This window comes from Hirundo rustica, chromosome 25 (genome assembly GCF_015227805.2).
Source record: "Hirundo rustica isolate bHirRus1 chromosome 25, bHirRus1.pri.v3, whole genome shotgun sequence".
In the NCBI taxonomy this organism is placed as follows: Eukaryota; Metazoa; Chordata; class Aves; order Passeriformes; family Hirundinidae; genus Hirundo; species Hirundo rustica.
The window spans coordinates 2636887-2657167 of NC_053474.1; the positions used below are offsets into that span (position 1 = coordinate 2636887).

A 20281-nucleotide genomic window follows, 5' to 3' on the forward strand; every position below is an offset into this window, starting at 1 on the left:
AGCTTCACGTTACACCCCGTGACTTCATATTTTAGCTAAAATTAGGCTTTGTTTTCACCTTTTAAACAGGAGATAAAATGCAGGCTGGAGCAGAGGAGAGAGAGGAGAAGGATTTCTTGAGCCGGAGAAATGAAATTAAGACTCTTTAACTCTTCTGCTGCTCCAGCAGAAGCTGGAGCCCCGTTTTATGGAGTTTTGTACTGGTCTAAGCCATGTCTCTGTCAGTTTTTTCAGTAAACTCCACCAAAATTACCTCAGACCTGGGGTTCAGATGTGTCCTCCCACTGTGGGAAATCCTCAGGGATCTGTAGCTCCCGTTTGCCCAGTTTTTGTGGGATTATTGAAGCGCCACCCACGAGCTGAAGGGGCTCCCCATGAATCCATTGTCCACCCTTGGCCCTGACCCCTGAAATGTTCATTTAATAAATGGGTGCTGGCACAGGCAGCTGAGGAGCTGCTCCTGAAAGAGCTGAGTAAGTGCTGGGGATGCTGAGAGCAGTGGCTGAGGAGAAAATGGCTCTGTCAGGCTTTGCTGGGCTCGCTCGTCCCGGGGTTTGGGCAAACAGCACTGGCAGGAAGTTGGAATCGTGGAAAATCTTGGCTTGGAAGGGATCCACACAGGTCAGCAAAGTCCAGCTCTGCACTTGAACCAAAAATGAGCCAAAAATGAACCAAAAATGAACCAAAAATGAGCTGCTTGCTCTCAGTGCAGGAATCTTGATCCCAAACTCCACGAGCGGGTGAATTCCACTTTTTGGTGTCCCTGGGATTCTCAGTCCACTCTGATTTGTAGAGGGCATCACGGTTTGTTCTTGCCATAATGTGTTTATTTTCTCTCCCTTCCAGCAGATGTTGAGCAATTAGAGAACACGGCAGAGCAACAGATTTACACAAATGAAAGGAAGTGAGGAATAAATGCTGTGGGAATGTTGTGCTTCCTGATAAGATTAATTCAGGAGCGCACTAACGGCGAAGGAGAGCATTTTTGTCAGGGCCTGGTTAAGGTGTAAAATACCAAATTAACGGGGGGAATAATTACAGCCACACCCCACAGCTCCGATTTCGAGTCCATGGAGCAGGATGAGTGGGTGCCAAGTTGTACAGAATGTTTAGAACCGGGTGGTAAAGAGGGGTGGATCCATTTCCAGGCTCCTTTAGGGAATTCTTGGCAGCTGTGGATCCCGTCCTGATCAGGATGGTGGGATGAGCCCAGGGAAAAAACTTGGGAAAATGGCAGGAAATCTCTCCCTGAGCTGTGCCAGTGTCTGAAGATGTGCAGAGAGCTGCAATGGCCAGGATTAAAAGCACTCCTTCCCCTCTTTTTGTTTGAATCCCTGTCAGATCCCTCAGAACCTGGCAGCCGGGTTGGAGCAGTTTCTCGTGGATGCAAGAAGCTGCTCTCAAAATCTTGTGTTTTGAGCCAGGAGGTTGGAATTGGAGCTGGGAGTGAGCTTTTAACTAATGTTCATCTGCTTCAGTGTGAACAAATGAACTGGAGAAAATAAGAATTTGCTCTGATAGCACCAAATTCTGCGTGAAAATGGGGTTTGAATTAGAACTCCAGGAGCAAGGGGAGCTGGGCAAACCACTGACCTCTCAATCCCCGGCTGATTTGTCCGTAAGAAAATAGAATCTTGTTTAAATTTAAAAAAAAAAAACACACAACCCCCACAAAGAAAACAACCACGACACCCAAACCAACCATGCCAAGGCGGTGTTGGCCAGTTAATTGGAATTTTTTAGTAAATGTTTTTGTGGGAGAATGTCTAGGGACTGTTCCCTGAGCAGGAAAATGCAGAGATGAGGCAGGAGTTGGGTTGAAGTTGGATTTAAGGATCCCTGTGCAGGGACAGGATTTGCTGGCAGTGAACATTTGGGAGGGGATGCCTGGATCTCCTTTTTGCTCAGCCAGGAATCACTGCGTGTGCACTAAAGCATCCAGGGAGGCTTTGCCCAGGGCGGGCTCGGCTCCACCTCTGCCAGCTGTGTGCCAGCTGTGTGCCAGCTGGGCAGATGTTCCTGGATCTGCCTGGGGCTGGGGAATGGACTGGGTGACCTTTGGAGCTCCCTCCCCTCCCTCCCTGCGCTCTGAGTGTGCCTGAGTGCTCCACACATCCTGCCAGGAGCACCAGGAGAGCACGGTGGCAAGGCTTGGGGTGCGTTTGGATGCTTCCTGCTCTTCATCCCTCAGCTGGATGCTTCCCTCACCCCAGGAGACGCTGCCTGCCCTGGGGGAGCGCCTGTTCCATCCCTGCCCGGCTCTGCCTATGAAAGAGGAGCAGGGGCAAGTTTCAGGAGAGGAGATAAAAATTCCCAGAGGCTTGGATGTGTTCTGAGTGCGCTGCTCCTGGTCGTGTCAGATGGATTTCCCTGTTCAAGCAGCGCCGACACCGCCCTGCACCTGCAGCTGGATTGATAAATCCAGGCTCCCTGGAATCTGCTCCCTGCACGAGATCCTGGTAGTACAAGGTATTATCCGTGTCTGTGCCCGCACATTGCTGGGAGGGCCGTGTTTAAAGCACAGCTGAGAGGCTGCAGGAGTTTAAGATGCAGGAGCTGGCTCCTGCCTCATCAACATAAATGAGCCATCTCCACCGTGCGAGCCTGGCTGCTCGCAGCACTTGGAAGTGTCAATCCTCAAGGCTCCGGGTTCACAATTCCGCGTTTTGCTTGCTGTGCCAGACACAGCACATCCTGGATCGCAGCACAACGGGCCCTGGGAGCGTTCCTGGGAGTCTGGTTCCCGAAGGAGAGGAATCCAGTTCATCAGCACTGTTTGGGTGGTTTCTCTGAAAGGCTCCCATGCAGATGATGCGGCTCGATTTGCAGGCAGCAGCTGGGTGTGCTTCTGAATCACACCGAAGGCTTGGAGATGGAGAGGAAGGAGGAGGGTGGGAGAATAACAGAAACCAGGAGGGTGTTGGGTTGGGCTGGGGCTGTAGGGAGGGATAATTTGTAGAATCAGGGAATGGTTTGAGTGGGAAAGGACATAAAGATGCCACCCCCTGCCATGGGCAGGGACACCTGCCGCTGTCCCAGGTGCTTCAAGCCCTGGCCTTGGACACTTCCAGGGATCCAGAGGCAGCCACAGCTTCTCTGGGCACCCTGTGCCACGGCCTCTCCACCCTGACGGGGAACAATTCCTTCCTCTAGCTCATCCAAACGCTCAGTCTGCTCAGAGCGGATCCCCAAACACATCTCCTGGCCCTCGCAGGAGCTGCATCTTGGTGGAAAGCAGGTTTTTGGCCATTTCCCCCCTTTCTTTCAGCCACCTCTGCTGGCTGTGCTTTGCTCCCTTGGGCAGCCCAAAATCCGATGCTGTGGCAGCGTCCTCCAGACTTGGGCACCGCAGTGGTTCCAGCCCCTGGGGGTGGTGCTGGAGCATCCTCAGAGCTTTCCCCCTCAAATCCAGACCTCGTGTGTTTGCTGTTCTTCCTCAGCCTTGGAGCATTCGTGCTTTTAAGCTCAGGGACCATTTTTCATCGGGGAACCGTCCCCCCTCCTCTCCTGTGGGCTCTGAGCTGCTCTAATCTCACACGTTTGTAAAAGAATAAACTTTTTAGCCTGGAATAATTGTGTTCTCTATCAGTGACAGAACTCTATTTGGGGTTTTTTCTCCCCCGCCCCTTCCTTTAAGTGGCAATTTTACATGGTAGAAAACTTTTTAATTCTCTTCTGCAAGCTACATATAAAATACAACAGATAGGCAAAAAATGGATTATTAAAGCTATCTATTTTTCTTGGCATTTCTGTAATTTAATAAACTGTATGAGTTCTACTTCTGCAGCTCATGACATCACCAGAAAAACCCCCCATCCTTTGATTAATAGCTGTTCAATCAATCCCCCTCCTCACATTATCTCCAGTTTAATGGGAGCCAAGCTAATTCTGGGAAAGTTTGGGCTGGGGAGCTGGAGTAAACAGCTCCAGGGAAACTGCAGTGGTGGCAACACGGCTGGGGGAGATTTGGAGAGGAAAGGGAGGTAAATGCTGTCAAATGCCTGTGGTGGAAGGTGTTTCTGTCTCTAAAATATTGCAGCTCTGGGCGGCTGCACCTCCTCCAAATGGCTGCGGCATCCTCCAGCTTGTTCTGGCTTTGCTTGGGGACAAGGAATGGGATCCTGCTGCCGTCGCTGTGGTGTTGGAGTGAGAGAGAAATTCGGCTCCCCTGATGCTGACACAGAGGTGTCCCAGGAGAGGTTTTGGCTGGATTTTGGGGAGAATTCCTTCATGGGAAGGGTGGTCAGGCATTGGAAGGGCTGCCCAGAAAGGTTTGGAGTCCCCATCCCTGGGAGTGTCCAGGGAACGCCTGGATGCGGCACTCAGTGCTCTGGGCTGGGCACAAGGTGGGCATCGGGCACAGGCTGGACTCGATGGCCTTGGAGCTCTTTTCCAACCTCAGCTGGACCCTGGGATTCTGTTCCATGATTTGATGATGATGAAATTCCGTGATCTGTTGAAGAGTCTCCAGCTCTGTCACACCCTGAGCCCCGTGATCCTTTTCCTGGAGTAAGGAGCTGCTGGCAGCACCAAAATCAGGGAGAAATTGGGCTGCCACGGGCAAAGTCTCACCTCCAGTCCTGACCAACTCTGCAGGAGTTCCCAGAAACCGCTGGCATTCCAATACCTGACCTATCCCTTGTTTCCTTGTGTCCCGCTCTTTCTCCTTGCACATATTGACCGTTGGCTCTGGAGTGCTCCAGAAAATAACCAGCTGTTCCCTTAAGTGGATTTGGTCAATCCCTCAAGCTGACAGATGATTTTTATTATGTACTATTACTTAATGAACTCTTTTGTGGCAAATGTAATTCAATACAGATCCTGATTCCCGGTTTGTCATCAGTCCTTTTACAAAGGAAGAAAAATGGGAAGGGACTTGATGATTCCTTTATCTCGTTATGCTAATTGTGTTAGGAATATTGGAGGAAAACAGGCAGTGCATTGAACAGGAGAAAAGTCCAAGCTTCTGCTCCACTTAAAGGAAATGGGAATTTACTGGGGCAGAACGGACCTGGCCCGAGCCGAAGGAAATTCTGATCCGAGTTTTGGGTTGGAAAACCATAAGAAAATAATTATTTTGCTCTGTAAAATTATTTTTCAGAGGAACCCTGTAGCAGCCACAATGGAAGGAATGGATCCTGCAAGAGAATCTCAGGGAAAATTCATCAATGAGTTAGAAAAGAAATCAGGATTTGCCCAAGGAGCTTCATGTGACATCCAGCAGTGATGGAAGGCACTGGAAGGGAGTTGGGGAATTGGTCATAGTAGAAGAAAAGTTTTATGACTTTTGTGCCCTCCAGATCCTGGTTTGTGTCCCTGAGAATTTATTATCCTGTGGTTTGTGCCCTTAAACTGGATGGATGAAGCCTTTGAGTTCTGACTTCCCAGAATTCAGCTTTTTATTTGTGAAATGGGGGTGATTTCTCTCTCCTGTCTCTTACAGAGGTTTGGGAGAAATGTGTTGGGAAAGGCTGGAACTGCAAATTTCCAGGTGAAAAGCTCCTGAGAACTGGAATACTCCTGTAGGTCTGTGTGGGAGCACAGCCATGAGGTGGATAATGGAAAAAAAATAAGAAAAAATTGATGAGAATCTTCATTGGTTGTCTTTATTCCCATGCAGGAAACAGGGCAGGAATTCTGGGAAGAGAATTTGTGTAATCCTACAAAACAAAGCAGGAATTCTGAGTGGAGAAGCCTTGTAACCCTGTGCTGGAAACAAGGCAGGAATTGTGGGTGGAGGATCCTTGTAATCCTGCTGAAACAAGGCAGGAATTCCGGGGAGATAAACCACGTAATCCTTCCAAAAGGAAGAAATCCTGCGTGGAAAATTTACCATGTAATCCTGGTGAAATAAAGCAGGAATTCTGCGTGGAGAAACCGTGTAATCCCGGTGAAATAAAGCAGGAATTCTGCGTGGAGAAACCATGTAATCCTGGTGAAATAAAGCAGGAATTCTGCGTGGAGAAACCGTGTAATCCCGGTGAAATAAAGCAGGAATTCTGCGTGGAGAAACCGTGTAATCCCGGTGAAATAAAGCAGGAATTGTGGTTATTAAATCCACCTAACCCTGCCTTGGTGTGCCAGTGTTCCTGGCTGAGGCAGGGCTGTGGTTTCCATTCCTTGTGCATTAATGATGCTCCAGCCTCGTTCCTGCTGGGGTCTGGAAGGAGCTTGGCTGCCCTCAGCTCCCTGATTCCCAGGATAGATCCAGTGCAGGTTGCTTGTCCCTAAGAAATGAAACGCTGATGAAATCCTGGAATGGTTTGGGTTGAAAGGGACTTTAAAGCCCATCCCAGCCCTGCCACGACCAGGGACAGCTTCCCCTATCCCAGGCTGCTTCCAGCCCCGTCCAGCCTGGCCTGGGACACTCCCAAGGATCCAGGGACTCTTTATTGGTGTCCCCCCTCTCCTTTTCCCCCATCTGAGGTGCCCTGGGTTCGTTGCTGCTGGTGCTGGTGGGAGTTTGGGAGCGATGGATGAGGTTTGGGAGCGATGGACGAGCTTTGGGATTTCTCCCAGCTGCCTTGGTGTTCCTCCCACAGCCTCTCAGTTTGGTTGGTGTCACCCCCCGCGAGGCGAGGAGAGTGAGGAATGTTGTGGAGACACTGGAGGTTCCTAAATTGCTTGTCTAATTTATTTGAGTTGAAGTTCTGGCTCGCAGCCGGGCGCGGAGGGGAGGTAAAAACGGGGAATAAAAAGGGCCAGTGGGCACATCTTGCCAAGGCATGAATTCCTCCTTAGGAATTGTCCTAGAGCACCTCAGCCATCTGGGTAACCCAAAATAGATGTTGAAGCGGCGTGGAAGGAGGAGCAGCGAGGGCTGAGGTCGTTCCAGTGTGCAGAATGTCACCTGGAGGATCGCTCTAAGATTGTTTATCAAGCCCACAAGAGTCAACAGACTCTTGAGTTTTATACCGGTGCCAGCTTGGCCTGCGCCACGACGTTGTTCTGTTTACATAAATGGGATTAAAAGGGAAGGAAGAGCTGGATTTTTTTAAACACAGGAGGAGAGAGCGAGGCTGGTGTTGGTGTATCGGGGGTAAAGAGTGCTTTGGGTTGGGAGGGACATTAAAGCTCATCCCATTCCACCCCCGGGAAGGGGCAGGGACTGCTCCCGCCATCCCAGGCTGCTCCATCCCCATCCCACCAGGAGGATGCTCCAGCTTTGCACTGAATTATGACCCGCATTGAAGCGCTTTGCCTGAAGAGGTGAAGCACATTTGGTCCTGCAGCTCCTCCAGGAATGTTCTGCACCTTTTGTAGGACTTGCAGCTACTTGAAAACCACCCAGGCTTTTCCAGCTGGGCAGAGATAATTCCCTTTTTGAGCTGTACAGGTGCAACATCCTCTTCGAGCTGAACCTAAATGTGAACTTGGGAGCGGGCTGACTCAGTGGTGCTGGGTGAAACACACACACTCAGATCTTTGTAAATTCCCATTTTGACCTCTCCAGATGCAACATCCTCTTTAAGCCGAGCCTAAATGTGAGTTTGGGAGCGGGCTGACTCAGTGGTGCTGGGTGAAACACACACACTCAGATCTTTGTAAATTCCCATTTTGACCTCTCCAGGTGCAACATCCTCTAAAACCGAGCCTAAATGTGAATTTGGGAGCGGGCTGACTCAGTGGTGCTGGGTGGAACACACACACTCAGATCTTTGTCACGGCCCTGAGTCACTGGTGCTGAGGCCGGGCGAGAGTTTGGTGGTGATTTGTTGTGACGGGGCTCCCAGAGGCTGTAAAATCTCATTTAATCAGTCTGGTGCCTCTGACCCAGCCAAGTGGCTGAAACAGAGCAGCCCCAGCCTCGATGGGAGGAAGCAAAGCTGCTCTGCAGGGGTTGATGCCAAGCTCAGAGCCTTGAAATTCCCAAGTGGAGCGCCCCAAGGGGATATAATTAAGCAGGAATTCCACATCCCAGCTTTATGGCTCGTCCTTGCTATTAAAGCTCAGGTTTTAAACTCTGGTTTAACAGGAGATGGAAGGAATAAGGCAGGAGCGAGTCATGCACCACGCAGGCATTGAGTGTTTTGTGTTAATCTCCCTCTGAACACACAAATAAAGTCCCTATCTCTGAATTTCGCAGCCAAGTCTCTCCTCTATCAACCATCTTTATTGCACCAGCACTCAATTCTGAGCAGCTCGGGCATTTTTCATAAATAAAACATTTTTATTATTTGTCTCCATCTTCCCATACAAAAAAAAAAAAAAAAAAAAAAAGAGAGAGAGAGAAGAAAAGAAAAGGAAAAAAAAGCCCCCTTCTTATTCTGTCATCCTTAAAAAATTTATTTCAGATGAATTGTCATCCAGCTGGTTCTCACCCTATAAATCATAGGGGATTATTCGAGATGGAAATGTTCACTTTGGGGAAAACATGAAGTCCTTATAGGACTCTGGGACTTTGATAAATGGCAGCTTTTCCTCACAATACCAGGACGGGAAAACTGAATTCCCTTAAAATTTTGCATGGCTCTCAGTGGCAGAGCAGTTGAGGTTTGTCCCTGCAGCTTCCCCAGGAATTTAACCCAGGAATTCAGTCAAACTTCCAAATTACTTCTTTCTCCTCCTCATAATGGAGCTCTTAGGAGCCTTTATCCATTTCTGGGTGGGTTTTTTTTTTTTTTTTTTTACATTTTATTTTCTGGGAAGGTGATCCAGAGGGAAGGATGAGCTTCTCCTCTCTATCCCACTTATCCATAACTCGTAGGACAACGATCCTCAGTTTGTTTCTTTTACAAATCAGAACACAGCTGTCAGTATTTTGCCCCAAGTCCCTGAGTTGTTCTGCTCTCTCCTCACAAAATTTGGGTCTGTTTTGTTCCCTGAAAGAGTGGAAAGTTTGAATGGTTGGGGAAACTGGAAGATGGAGGGAGGGAAGCTCAGCCTTGGCCACTGCTGTGAATAAACTTAAGTAGAAAATCTGAATGATTTTTTTTTTTTTTTTAATCCAGCGTTGCAGGAGCTCCTGTAAAACACCACAAGGTTGAAGGTGTTAATAAAAATGCGATTTCTTCATTAATCTCTGGAATATTTGCAGTTAGGAGGTTGCTCTGCCTGTAAGCAAAGTCCTTTTCAGGTTAAGTTACTTTGCCAGGCTGTAGTTGTGCAACACAGCCCCCAAAAACTTGGGAATTAGCGGTGAAATCCCCTTGGAGGGCCTGAAGCTCTGACCTGGGATTTCCTGAGTCGTGAGACCAAATGAGATGGTAGGAACAGAAGCAAAGGCTTTGCCCAAAGCTCAGAGCTCTTGGGGATGGGGACCCTGCAAAGGAGAACGGCTTGGTTGTGTCTTACACCTCCAGAACGAGGAATTCAGTCCAGAAACCTGGACAGGAGGGCTGGACGTGCTCCAGAGGTTTTGTCCCTCCTGAGGTGCTCCAGGGAATGTGTCAGCCACAGAATCCTGGGATGGTTTGGGTTGGGAGGGACCTTAAAGTGCCACCCCTGCCATGGGGACACCTCCCACTGTCCCAGGCTGCTCCAAGCCCCCATCCAGCCTGGCCTTGGGCACTGCCAGGGATCCAGGGGCAGCCACAGCTGCTCTGGGAATTCCATCCCAGCCCCTCCCAACCCTCACAGGGAGGAATTCCATCCCAGTATCCCACCCAGATCTCCACTTCTCCAGTCTGAAGCCATTCCCTGTGTCCTGTCACTCCATCCCTTATCCAAACCCCCTCCCCATCATCCTTGCTGTCCCCCTCAGGTCCTGGAAGGTCACAGTGAGGTCCCCCCAGAGCTTCTCCTCTCCAGGCTGGGCAATCCCAGTTCTCCATGGCCACGAGCTTCCTGTGCCTGCTGCATTTCAACAGGAGGGAGATCCTGGACTGAGTGTTGGGGAAAAGCGGGAGAGCAGCCCCTGGCACGGAACACGACAACTCCTGAGTGGGAAAAAACCATCCCAGCACTTTCCAGCCCTGGACTGGGCATCACCACAGAGCAGCCCCTCCAAACCCCCCCAGGTTCCCTGCAGTGGGACTGAGCAGTTTTGTGCTCCTTTGAGCCACATCCACGTGCCTGCAGTGGTCACCCGCTCCAAATCCCAATTCTTGCGCTTCCCTCCTCCAAACGCCCATTTAAATTCCAGTTTGCTCCTGCCATGTTCAATAATTTAATGTGTTATCAATTTACTCCTCATAGCTGGAGGGAATGACTGATGCTCTGTGCACACACTATGGGCACATCTATGGTTCATAAACAGCTAAAGTTAGGAAATTCGAAATTGTAAATGTATCTAATTATCTCTAATCATAGGCTCACTGTAATTAGTGGGATGCTGGTTCCCCTCTATTTTTAAAGAACAGAGATATTCTCTGTAATAAAGACCTCAACAGATTTGTGCCGTGGGTATGAAAATAGAACATTGTCAGACTATTTCTGAGTACAGAAACAACTTTCTGCCCCATTTTCTCAAAGGGATTCCTGTCTGGTGGTTTCACAGGCTGCAGCCTTCCCCTTCTGTTCCTCCATGGCTTCATCTGGAAAATTCTCCCTTTTCCTCATCTGTGAAGTTATTTTTTTGGAAGATGAAATATCAGTTGACACTTCCATGTCCCAAGCAGGCCGGGCCAGGTTTGCAGGATGTTTTGTTGGGATGTTTAGAACTGGCCACGTGTTAATTCCCGTTGATCATGAGCTGGATTTGTCAATTTTACTTCTCCTATTTTGGGAGCACACGGTAAATATTATCCAATTAAAGCGAAGAGCATCCTTCCCTCTCTCCCTGTTATTTGTCCTGCGAAACATGATTTGGCATAAATTTTTCTGGGCTAAATTCAGCTTTCCTTTGTGAAGATCAGCTGTTTACAGTAGCTTCCCTATTACACTTTAATTTTCAATTTTGCTCCTTTGAATGCCGCTTTCGCTTCTTCCTGTAAATATTTTGATGCGTCTGTGGTTGTTTTCCTTTAAACGTTGTGGGGAAGCGAAGGCAGCAGCTGCTTAGGGTGCTTCAGAATCTGAAGTAGTCGGGTTTCATGGGACACACTTCTCCCAAAGGAAATTGGTTGTGGTGGAAAAAAGCGGGAGTGATTTGTGGAGGAGGACGTAGCCCGTGCCTCAGGCTTTGTTTCAGCCTTGGGAATGGTGTAGGATGGTGGAACAAGGTTTGGATGGGAAAGGATCTTAAATCAGCTCAGCTCATCCCCCGCCTGCCATGGCCAGGGACACCTTTCCCTGTCCCAGGTTGCTCCAAGCCTGGCTTTGGACACTTCCAAGGATGGGGCAGCCACAGGTTCCCTGTGCCAGAGCCTCCCCGCCCTGACAGGGAAAAATTCCTTCCCCAAATCCCACCTGAGCCACTCTCTGGCAGTGGGAAGCCATTCCCTGTGTCCTGTCGCTCCAAGGCCGTGTAAATTATCTCTCCCCATGTTCCTTGTTGGCTCCTTCAGCTCCTGGAAGTCTCAATAAAGCCACCTCAGATCCTTCTTTTCTCCGGGAACAATCCCAACAATCCCGGCCTTTCCTCGCGGGAGAGCTGCTCGCCTCTGTGTCCCTCCTCAGGGATCCTGGGCAGGGACACTTTTCCCTATCCCAGGTTGCTCCAAGCTCTGTCCAGCCTGACTTTGGACACTTCCAAGGATGGGACATCCACAGCTTCCCTGTGCCAGGACCTCTCACCCTCACAGGGAATGATTCCCTCCCCGAATCCCCCGCGTACAAAGCTGTGCAGCGCCTGGAATTTCGGCTCGCTGCTGTTTCGGAGGAGCCCGGAGCGGAGTTTTGGCGAGCGGCACACGAAGAAGTGGGATGCTGAGCTGCAGGGAATGTGTCATTCCAGCCCGGCTCCGGCTGCGGGTGGCACTGCAGAGCAGGATTTGTGTCCCGGTGGGCGCTCGCACGGCAGGCAGGAATTCTGTGTCTAGTGAGAGGTGATTTCGCAAGGTGAGACGCCCAAGTGAGTGCTCGGGGTGAGAGACGGGCTTGGGAAGCGGAGCATCCCTCCCCGGGGATGCAGAACTTGGGGATGGCGGGGATGGTTTGTGCCGTGCTCATCGCAGTTGCTCCATTCCGCGAATAAACGCAGCATTTTTATTATTTTTTTTTTTCCTTAATTATTTTGGAGACAGTTCAACCCTAAACCTCGGGGTGTTTGTGGTTTTTTTCTTTTTTTTTTTGCCTTTTTTTTTTTTTTTAATTGCGACGCAAACCTACCCGGGAGGAACCCCTGGATTTGAAATAGCTGCCATCCGATTGCCCGGGAATAAAGTGGGATTGTGGCTCCTCAGTGCCTTTAAAAATTTTTATTATTATTATTATTATTATTATTGTTATTCAATGCCTGTGGATCGTTCCTGGTGCATGCGGGGCTCCTTGGCTCGGCCCCTGCCCTGCAGCAGCCCCACCACAGCATCACCCGGGTGCGATGTTGGGGACCCCGGCTCACGGAGCTGCGCTGGCCCCGTGTGCCCGCAGCTTTCCCCGGGGGAGCCGTGCCCTGTGCACAATCGCGGCCCTTTGAATGGATGCTGCAGCTTAAACAGACATAAAGCCACTCTTTCATGTGCCAGCCTCGGTTGCCTTGGCTCTTCTTGGCAGCGGCTCCCGGTGTGGGCAGTGCGAGGATGGGAATGCGGAGGGGACGGAGGGAGAGAGGAGGAGGATGGATCTCAGGCTGGAGGGACAGATCTGCGAGCCCTCGATGTTATAATTCGGGGGTTTATTTGGTTTTTTTTGATGGGTTTTGGGGGGTTTTTTTTCGCTCATTCAAGGCAACAGGAACGAGGCCGGAGGAAAAAAAAAAAAGGGTTGTTTTTTTTTTTTTTGCAGCAAGAAACTGCATCAAATGCAAAGCCGGGGGAGCAGGGGGTGGGTGGCCAGGGGAGCCCCCGAGGTGGCCCCGGCACCGCCCGCGGGGAGCGGCCCGGGCTCGGTTTGGGGAGCGGGGGCACCGGGCCGGCCTCGCATCCCGGGAGGAGCGGGGGAAATCGGGATAGGAAAGAGGATAACAGGGCTGGAGAGGGTGGCAAACACCCCCCGTGCCACAGGGCTGTGGGAGAGGAGCAGCTCCCAGCCCGTCACGAACGGAAAGTCGGCGCTTGGCGAGGAGGGGGAGGATGCTCCAGCGTTCCGGAGCGCCTTCTCCTCCGTTATTTATTTATTTCCCTAAGCTCCGGTGTCATGTTCGAGTTGTTTTCCTCGTCCCTGGATCTGAGCATCATTAGCAAGATAATCAACTTGCCGAATGTGGCGTTAAGTGGCTGCATTCCCATCCCCTCCCTCCCTCCTTTTCTCCCCATCTTGCCTGCAGCTCCGGGGACCGGCGTGCCGGGAGATGTTAAAACAAAAACAAGGGCAGGTTCTGCTGCTGCTGACGGGGGAGAAGCGGGGCTCTGCCAGCCCTGCCAAGCCCCGGGGAGCGGGGCACAGCCTTGCCCACCTCCAGGATGCCCCTGGAGCGGTCCCAGCAGCATCAGGGCACTGCCAGCCGTGCTGCCAGGACGAGCCACAGACAGGGAGAAGCGAGGGGAGGGTCCGTCGCGATCCGCGTTCGCGACAAAATTCGCCTCGGCGTAAAAAGAAAAAAAAAAAAAAAAAAAAAAAAAAAGTGTCGATAGCATCAAGTTGTTTATGGGGGAGGGAGGGATGGGGAATAACAGGGATGTGTGTGAGGGAGAGGAATGGGGGCTGGGGGGTCTCGTTCCTTTCTCAAGAAAGCTGGAGTATCGAAAATAAACACGCTGCTGGAGCCCAGGCTGTGGGGTTGGGTGCTGGTTGGGAGGTTGGTGCCGGGTTTGGAGGGGTTTAGCATCAACAACACCCCCCTGGCCCGGCTTCCAGGGAAGGGAACAAAGCTCCGGGAACGATTAATCAAGTGGCTTAATAAAAATTTAAAAAAAAAAAAAAAAAAAAAAAAAGGAAGAAGAAAGTATAAATCCCCGAGGGCTGCGTGGTGCTGGTGATGCTGCCGAGGAGCTGGCTCTGAGACAGCCACCGGGAGGGACGCGCCAGCCCTCCCCTGCTCTCCTCTCTTCTCTCCTCTCCTCTCCCCGAGCTGCTGCCACACTTGGTTCATTCCAGCTGCAGAAGCTCAGAGCCTTCCATGCGGTGGGATTCTATTTTTTTTTTTTTTTTTTTTTTTTTTTTTTTTTTCTGGTTCCTCCTCCTGGGCTGAAAAAAAAATAAGGGGGAAAAAAAACCAAAAGAAGAAATAAAAATCGCAAGCCTGACCCGCTTCCCCCCCCCCACCCCACTCCACCTCCCCCCTCCTCCTTCCTTTCTCCTCTTCATCCAGCCGAGCCGAGGACTATCCCAATCGCCGAGGGGAAGGAAAAAAAAAGGGGGAAAAAACCCAACAGCGGCAACCAGCAGACCCTCAGCACGCCCCATTCCCGCTGCTGCCCTTTGACATGAAACCTTCCTTGGGATGGGACCGGCCGGGATGCAGCTGCAGCTTCGGAAGGCACTGGTGGAAATTGGGGATCGTGGCTCTCATGACGGCGGAGGGGAGCGCCTGGAGCCGGGCGATGCTGCTCTCGCTGGGGCTCCTGGCTGGATCGGCCATGGGTGAGTGGCGTGGGCAACTTGGGCAGGAGCAGCTGGCATCCGGCTCCGGAGAGGAGAGGAGCGGCGCTGGAAGTGGGGTGCGGGCTGTGTGACACCGGGGTGGTGGCACTGGGCTGTGTGACACCGGGGTGGTGGCACCGGGGTGATGGCACTGAGATGTGTGACACCGGGGTGATGGCACCGGGGTGTGTGACACCGGGGTGGTGGCACCGGGGTGGTGGCACTGGGCTGTGTGGCACCGGGGTGATGGCACTGAGAAGTGTGACACCGGGGTGATGGCACCGGGGTGTGTGACACCGGGGTGGTGGCACCGGGGTGGTGGCACTGGGCTGTGTGGCACCGGGGTGATGGCACTGGGCTGTGTGACACCGGGGTGGTGGCACCGGGGTGGTGGCACTGGGCTTTGTGGCACCGGGGTGATGGCACCGGGGTGTGTGACACCGGGGTGGTGGCACTGGGCTGTGTGGCACCGGGGTGATGGCACTGAGATGTGTGGCACCGGGGTGGTGGCACCGGGGTGATGGCACCGGGGTGTGTGACACCGGGGTGATGGCACTGAGATGTGTGGCACTAGGGTGGTGATCCTGGGGTGGTGGCAGTCGGGTATGGGGCGCTGAGGTGACAGCATGGGGGTGATAGCACTGAGATGTGTGGCACTTCGTGGTGGTGGCACTGGGCAGTGTGGCACTGGGGTGATGGCACTGGAGTGATGGCACTGGGGTGTCAGCCCTGGGGTGGTGGCACTGGGCAGTGTGGCACTGGGGTGATGGCACTGGAGTGATGGCATTGAGATGTGTGGCACTGTGGTGATGGCATTGGAGTGTCAGCCCTGGGGTAATGGCATTGGGATGGTGGCACTGTGCTGTCACCCCTGGGGTGGTGGCACTGGGCAGTGTGGCACTGGGCTGTCACCCCTGGGCTGTCAGCACTGGGATGGGTGGCACTGGTCAGTGTGGCACTGGGGTGGTGGCACTGGTCAGTGTGGCAGTGGGATGGGTGGCACTGGGCTGTGTGGCACTGGGGTGGTGGCACTGGTCAGTGTGGCGCTGGGGTGGTGGCACTGGTCATTGTGGCGCTGAGGTGGTGGCACTGGGGTGGTGGCACTGCTCAGTGTGGGGCTGGGGTGGTGGGGCTGGGGCGGTGGCACTGGGCTGTCAGCCCTGGGCTTTCAGCACTGGTCAGTGTGGCACTCCTCAGTGTGGCGCTGGGGTGGTGGCACTGATCAGTGTGGCGCTGGGGTGGTGGGGCTGGGGTGGTGGCACTGGGCTGCCAGCCCTGGGCTTTCAGCACTGGGATGGGTGGCACTGCTCAGTGTGGCGCTGGGGTGGTGGCACTGATCAGTGTGGCGCTGGGCTGTTGGCACACTCTGCCCTGGCGCCTCGGGCACGGCACCGAGGGTGTTTGGCTCAGCCCTCCGGAGCCGCATCCTTCGGGAGCGACAATTCCCGAAGCTCCGGGCTGTGATAACGGGTGAGCTCTGTCTATGATCTCATCCCCCTCTCCGGTGGGTCAGCTTTGGGCACGGGCGCTGGTGATGTGCAGGATGACTGTGAAAAACGCCAGCGCCGCTTTCCTGCCCCTCTGCCTTTCCCTGGCATCTTAATTCAGGATTGCACTGCCCTGCTGCTTGCCCACAGCTGATAAAACAGATTTCTGGATGCCTTGCACGAAGATGGAAGCTCTTTCCTCCTTTTCCTCCTGCCTTCCCGGTTGAATATCTCTTATATATGAGCTCGCTGGCCTCAGCATCCTGGTTTTTATGAAATATGCATGTTTGGGCTTGAAAGCAGGAGAAGTCTTGAATTTGGGGGCAGTTCGCTTGCGTCTCCTACCTCATTTCCGCAGCTGCCCTTGCAACCAGAGCAGATCCAGGGACTGAAGTTTATTTCTGGTGTAAACAGCAAATATTTAGGGACTGTCCTTCTGTGTGTGTGTAGGAGGGGGAAGAGTGGGAGAGGCGAGTGCTTGGCAGTGGCTGCTCTCCACGCTGTGCAGTGCCCCGATTTCCACGAGTTTCCAAGTCCCGTTGTCTTGTCTGCTGTATCCTAGGCTGGAGGAATTTGTGTTTGGGTGCTGGTGTGTATGAAAGCTCCTTGGGTTGGGTTTTTTTTTTTTTTGGGGTGGGGGGAGGAACTTTATCTGGAATGCAAGACTGATTTTCTTATGTAAGGCAGGTTTCCTTTCAGGGGCTCGGGGATGAGGATTAGCTGCTGCTCCTGAGCACTCTTGCAGGGGAGCTGAACAGTTCTGCTGACTGGGAGGATCTGTTAGGAAAGGCTGTAAACCCACCCAAACAACCTACAGGTCCCCTGTAAAGGCTGAACGTTTGATTTGCTGGCGATTTCTCATCTCTTCAGCGTGAACATTCAGCCTGTGCTCAGAGGAAATCCATTCCAGCAGCTTCTGGTGAGCTTTCCTCCTGTGAGCAGACTGATGGAGAGATACCTAAATCTCAGATTTACTCCACCAGGAGCTTACAGCTTTTTCTCTTCTTCTGAGCTGCCTGTGGCTTATTCATCCTGGATCTTCCAGGCTTCACTCTGTACCTCGCTGAGCATTTAATCCTTCCTGCTCAGGCCCCTGCTCCCTCCTGTCTGCATTTTGAGCCCTCTGTTCTGGATCCTTCAGCCAGACGTTGATGCTCTGCGTTGTTTTGCTTCGGGAGCAGAAGGCCTGCGAAAGCTTTTTAAGGCCTCAGATGTTTTGGTTTTTTTTTCATCTGCATCGGAGCCAGAGGCATTGATCAATAAGTGCTCTCTTTGGATTCCGAAACCCCAGCTGCGATGCTTTTTGCGGGAGCAGGATGCCAGCTCCTCCGTGGGTGTGCGGCGCTGGATCCGCACGGAGGGAGGCGAGGCACCCGCCCTTCGCAGGGTCACCGTGGCTTTGGGCTGAAATCCCAGGAAATCAGTTCAGCCTGCGCTGAACCCTGAACCCGTGTGGAACAAAGTCCCGAGAGCTCCAAGCTCTCCCTCTCTAGCAGTAGCCAGGAGTTCCCATAGTGTGGCAGCAGAGCCGTGCGTGAGTGTGGAGCTGTCAGCCGCGAGTTCCACAGACAGGAAAAAAGAGGGAGAAAACCCTGCTCCCATCACAGCAGCTGGGCTACAGCAGTCCTGCAGCCCGGAAAAGCAGCCCAGGGCGTGGGGTGCCCTCAGGTGCTGCCGTGTCCCGGGGCAGAGCTTCCCTCCGGGAGAGGATGGAGCCAAGGTGGTGCCTGCTGGTGGGAAGTTTGTTTTGGCCACGGAAGGAGGAGAGGAAGGGGTTTGTGAGCTTCCCCCCCGTCAGCTCGGAGGCTGCAGTGATGGTTCCACGGGGATAAGGTCGGGCAGAGGGATTTGCTTTCGGTGGTGAGCGCTGCCTGGCCTCCCCAGGGCGATGGTTCTGGAATTGTGTGTGTTGAGGGTCGCTCGGGTGGGCACGGCAGAGCTGCTCACCCCTTTCTGGTGCTTTCTGGGGAATCAGCTGTGCTCCAGCACTGCCAGGTGCGTGTGGGGCATGTCTAGGTCATGTGTGTGTGGAAAAACACAGATAAAATGTATTTTAATGGCCTATTCTAAAAGGGTCTTGACACCATTATTTACACACTGTGCTTTATTAGTCAGCATCTTGCTTGGTGCTGGGTTAAGGGAGATTGCACCGGCTTGAAGCATTGGCTCATCAGCTTTAAACCCCTGTAATTTTCTTTTTTTCTCGATGGAAAACAGTTTTTTTGCCAGACTTCTCTTCTGGGAGGAGCAGGAAGCTGTTCATGAATTTAGTTTATGAATTTAAGATGTGGGCAGGAACCGAGGGCAGAGCAGGTTTCATTGCAGAGATCTCCACCTGCGCTGACAATTCCACTCTCCTGAGGGACCACAAGGGGTTAAAGAACATTCCCAGCTGTCCCGAGTTTTTAATTAGGTGTGGACCAGTGCTAGAAATGTGAGGAGAAGGCTGAGTAGGAGGTGCAGTCAGTAAATCTGGCGCTTCTGGATCAAACTTGGATTAAAGCTGGAGACTTGTTCTGTCCAGAGGCACACCGGGAACACGGAATGGGATGTAGGGAAAACAAAGCAGGTTCCTGTTTTAAGCAGCACCGTTTAAAACGTGTGTGAAGCGGGTTCATCCCCTCGGTGTGCTTCTCATTCCAGCATCCTCTCGAAGTGTTGGCCCCTTTAGTTCCTGTTGAGGAAGTTTTGGATCCATCCCTGAGTTTGTGGAAGGTGATGTTGGGTCCTGCCGTGGGTAAATGCGGGTCAGAGAGCGCCTGTGCATCCGTCTGAGGTGGTTTTGGGGAATTCTCCTCAGAAAGTTCAGTAACTAAAGCATGATTCCACTCCTCCTGTTGTTCAGATGAAGTCTGGAGGCTGTTGGTGAGGATGGAGGAGCTCGTGAGATCCCGGCAGTCCTGGGAGCAGAGGGATCTCTGATGAGCCTGCTCCCATTAATCAGCACCAAGACCTAACGAGCTTTCCTGAGCGCAGAGCGAGCTCAGGGCTGCCCCACCACGGCGTGCATTTGTGCTGTAATCACCCCTTCACTTCCTTCTCTTGTCTTCCATCCCCACTCGTGAGGAACATCCACATCCAGCACGTCTCCAGTGGAGGTGTGTGAGGGGGGAGCAGGAGCTCCTGCTGAGCTGGACCACGGCTCTGCTGCAGGCTTTGGGATGTTTGCCCCACAGCTCAGGGAATCAAAACCATTCCAGGAAAAGACCTTTAAGGTCAGGGAATCCATCACCAGCCCAGCAGTGCCCATCCCACATTCTGCCTTCCCATTCCTTGTCCCCGTCCTTCGGGGCAGACACTTCCCTGTGCTGGAGGTCATTCCTCCCCTGTCACTCTGTAATTTTATTTTTTTTTTGCTGTGGCTGCTGAGTGCAGCTGAAGAACATCTCAGGCCCAGCTTTGCACCCCAGTGAGGTGTGTCTGTGCCCAGGAGCCTCCAGGGAAATGCGGGATCCTGCAGCTGGGATCCTCCTGGGAAATGCTGGATCCTGCAGCTGGGATCCTCCAGGGAAATGCTGGATGCTGCAGCTGGGATCCTCCAGGGAAATGCTGGATCCTCCCAAGCTGGGATCCTCCTGGGAAATGCTGGATCCTGCTGAGCTGGGATCCTCCAGGGAAATGCTGGATCCTGCAGCTGGGATCCTCCAGGGAAATGCTGGATCCTTCTGAGCTGGGATCCTCCAGGGAAATGCTGGATCCTCCCAAGCTGGGATCCTCCTGGGAAATGCTGGATCCTCCCAAGCTGGGATCCTCCTGGGAAATGCTGGATCCTCCCAAGCTGGGATCCTCCAGGGAAATGCTGGATCCTCCTGAGCTGGGATCCTCCAGGGAAATGCTGGATCCTCCTGAGCTGGGATCCTCCTGGGAAATTCTGGATCCTGCAGCTGGGATCCTCCAGGGAAATGCTGGATCCTCCTGAGCTGGGATCCTCCTGGGAAATTCTGGATCCTGCAGCTGGGATCCTCCAGGGAAATGCTGGATCCTGCTGAGCTGGGATCCTCCTGGGAAATGCTGGATCCTTCTGAGCTGGGATCCTCCAGGGAAATGCTGGATCCTGCTGAGCTGGGATCCTCCAGGGAAATGCTGGATGCTGCTGAGCTGGGATCCTCCAGAGAAATGCTGGATCCTGCAGCTGGGATCCTCCAGGGAAATGCTGGATCCTGCTGAGCTGGGATCCTCCTGGGAAATGCTGGATCCTGCTGAGCTGGGATCCTCCAGGGAAATGCTGGATCCTGCAGCTGGGATCCTCCTGGGAAATGCTGGATCCTGCAGCTGGGATCTTCCTGGGAAAT

At 52.6% G+C, this 20281-nt stretch overlaps 1 protein-coding gene across 1 annotated transcript in view; it reads left to right on the plus strand.

The window, feature by feature from the left end:
* Positions 1-11765: 11765 nt before the first annotated feature.
* Positions 11766-20281, plus strand: part of CSMD2 (CUB and Sushi multiple domains 2) — a 242166-nt gene continuing 233650 nt past the window's right edge. Inside the window, exons 1-2 of the mRNA XM_040085973.1 lie at positions 11766-11880; positions 14231-14502. Of these exons, the coding sequence (XP_039941907.1) occupies positions 14346-14502 (157 nt within the window). The 5' untranslated portion in view covers positions 11766-11880; positions 14231-14345. The remainder of the gene's footprint in view (positions 11881-14230; positions 14503-20281) is intronic.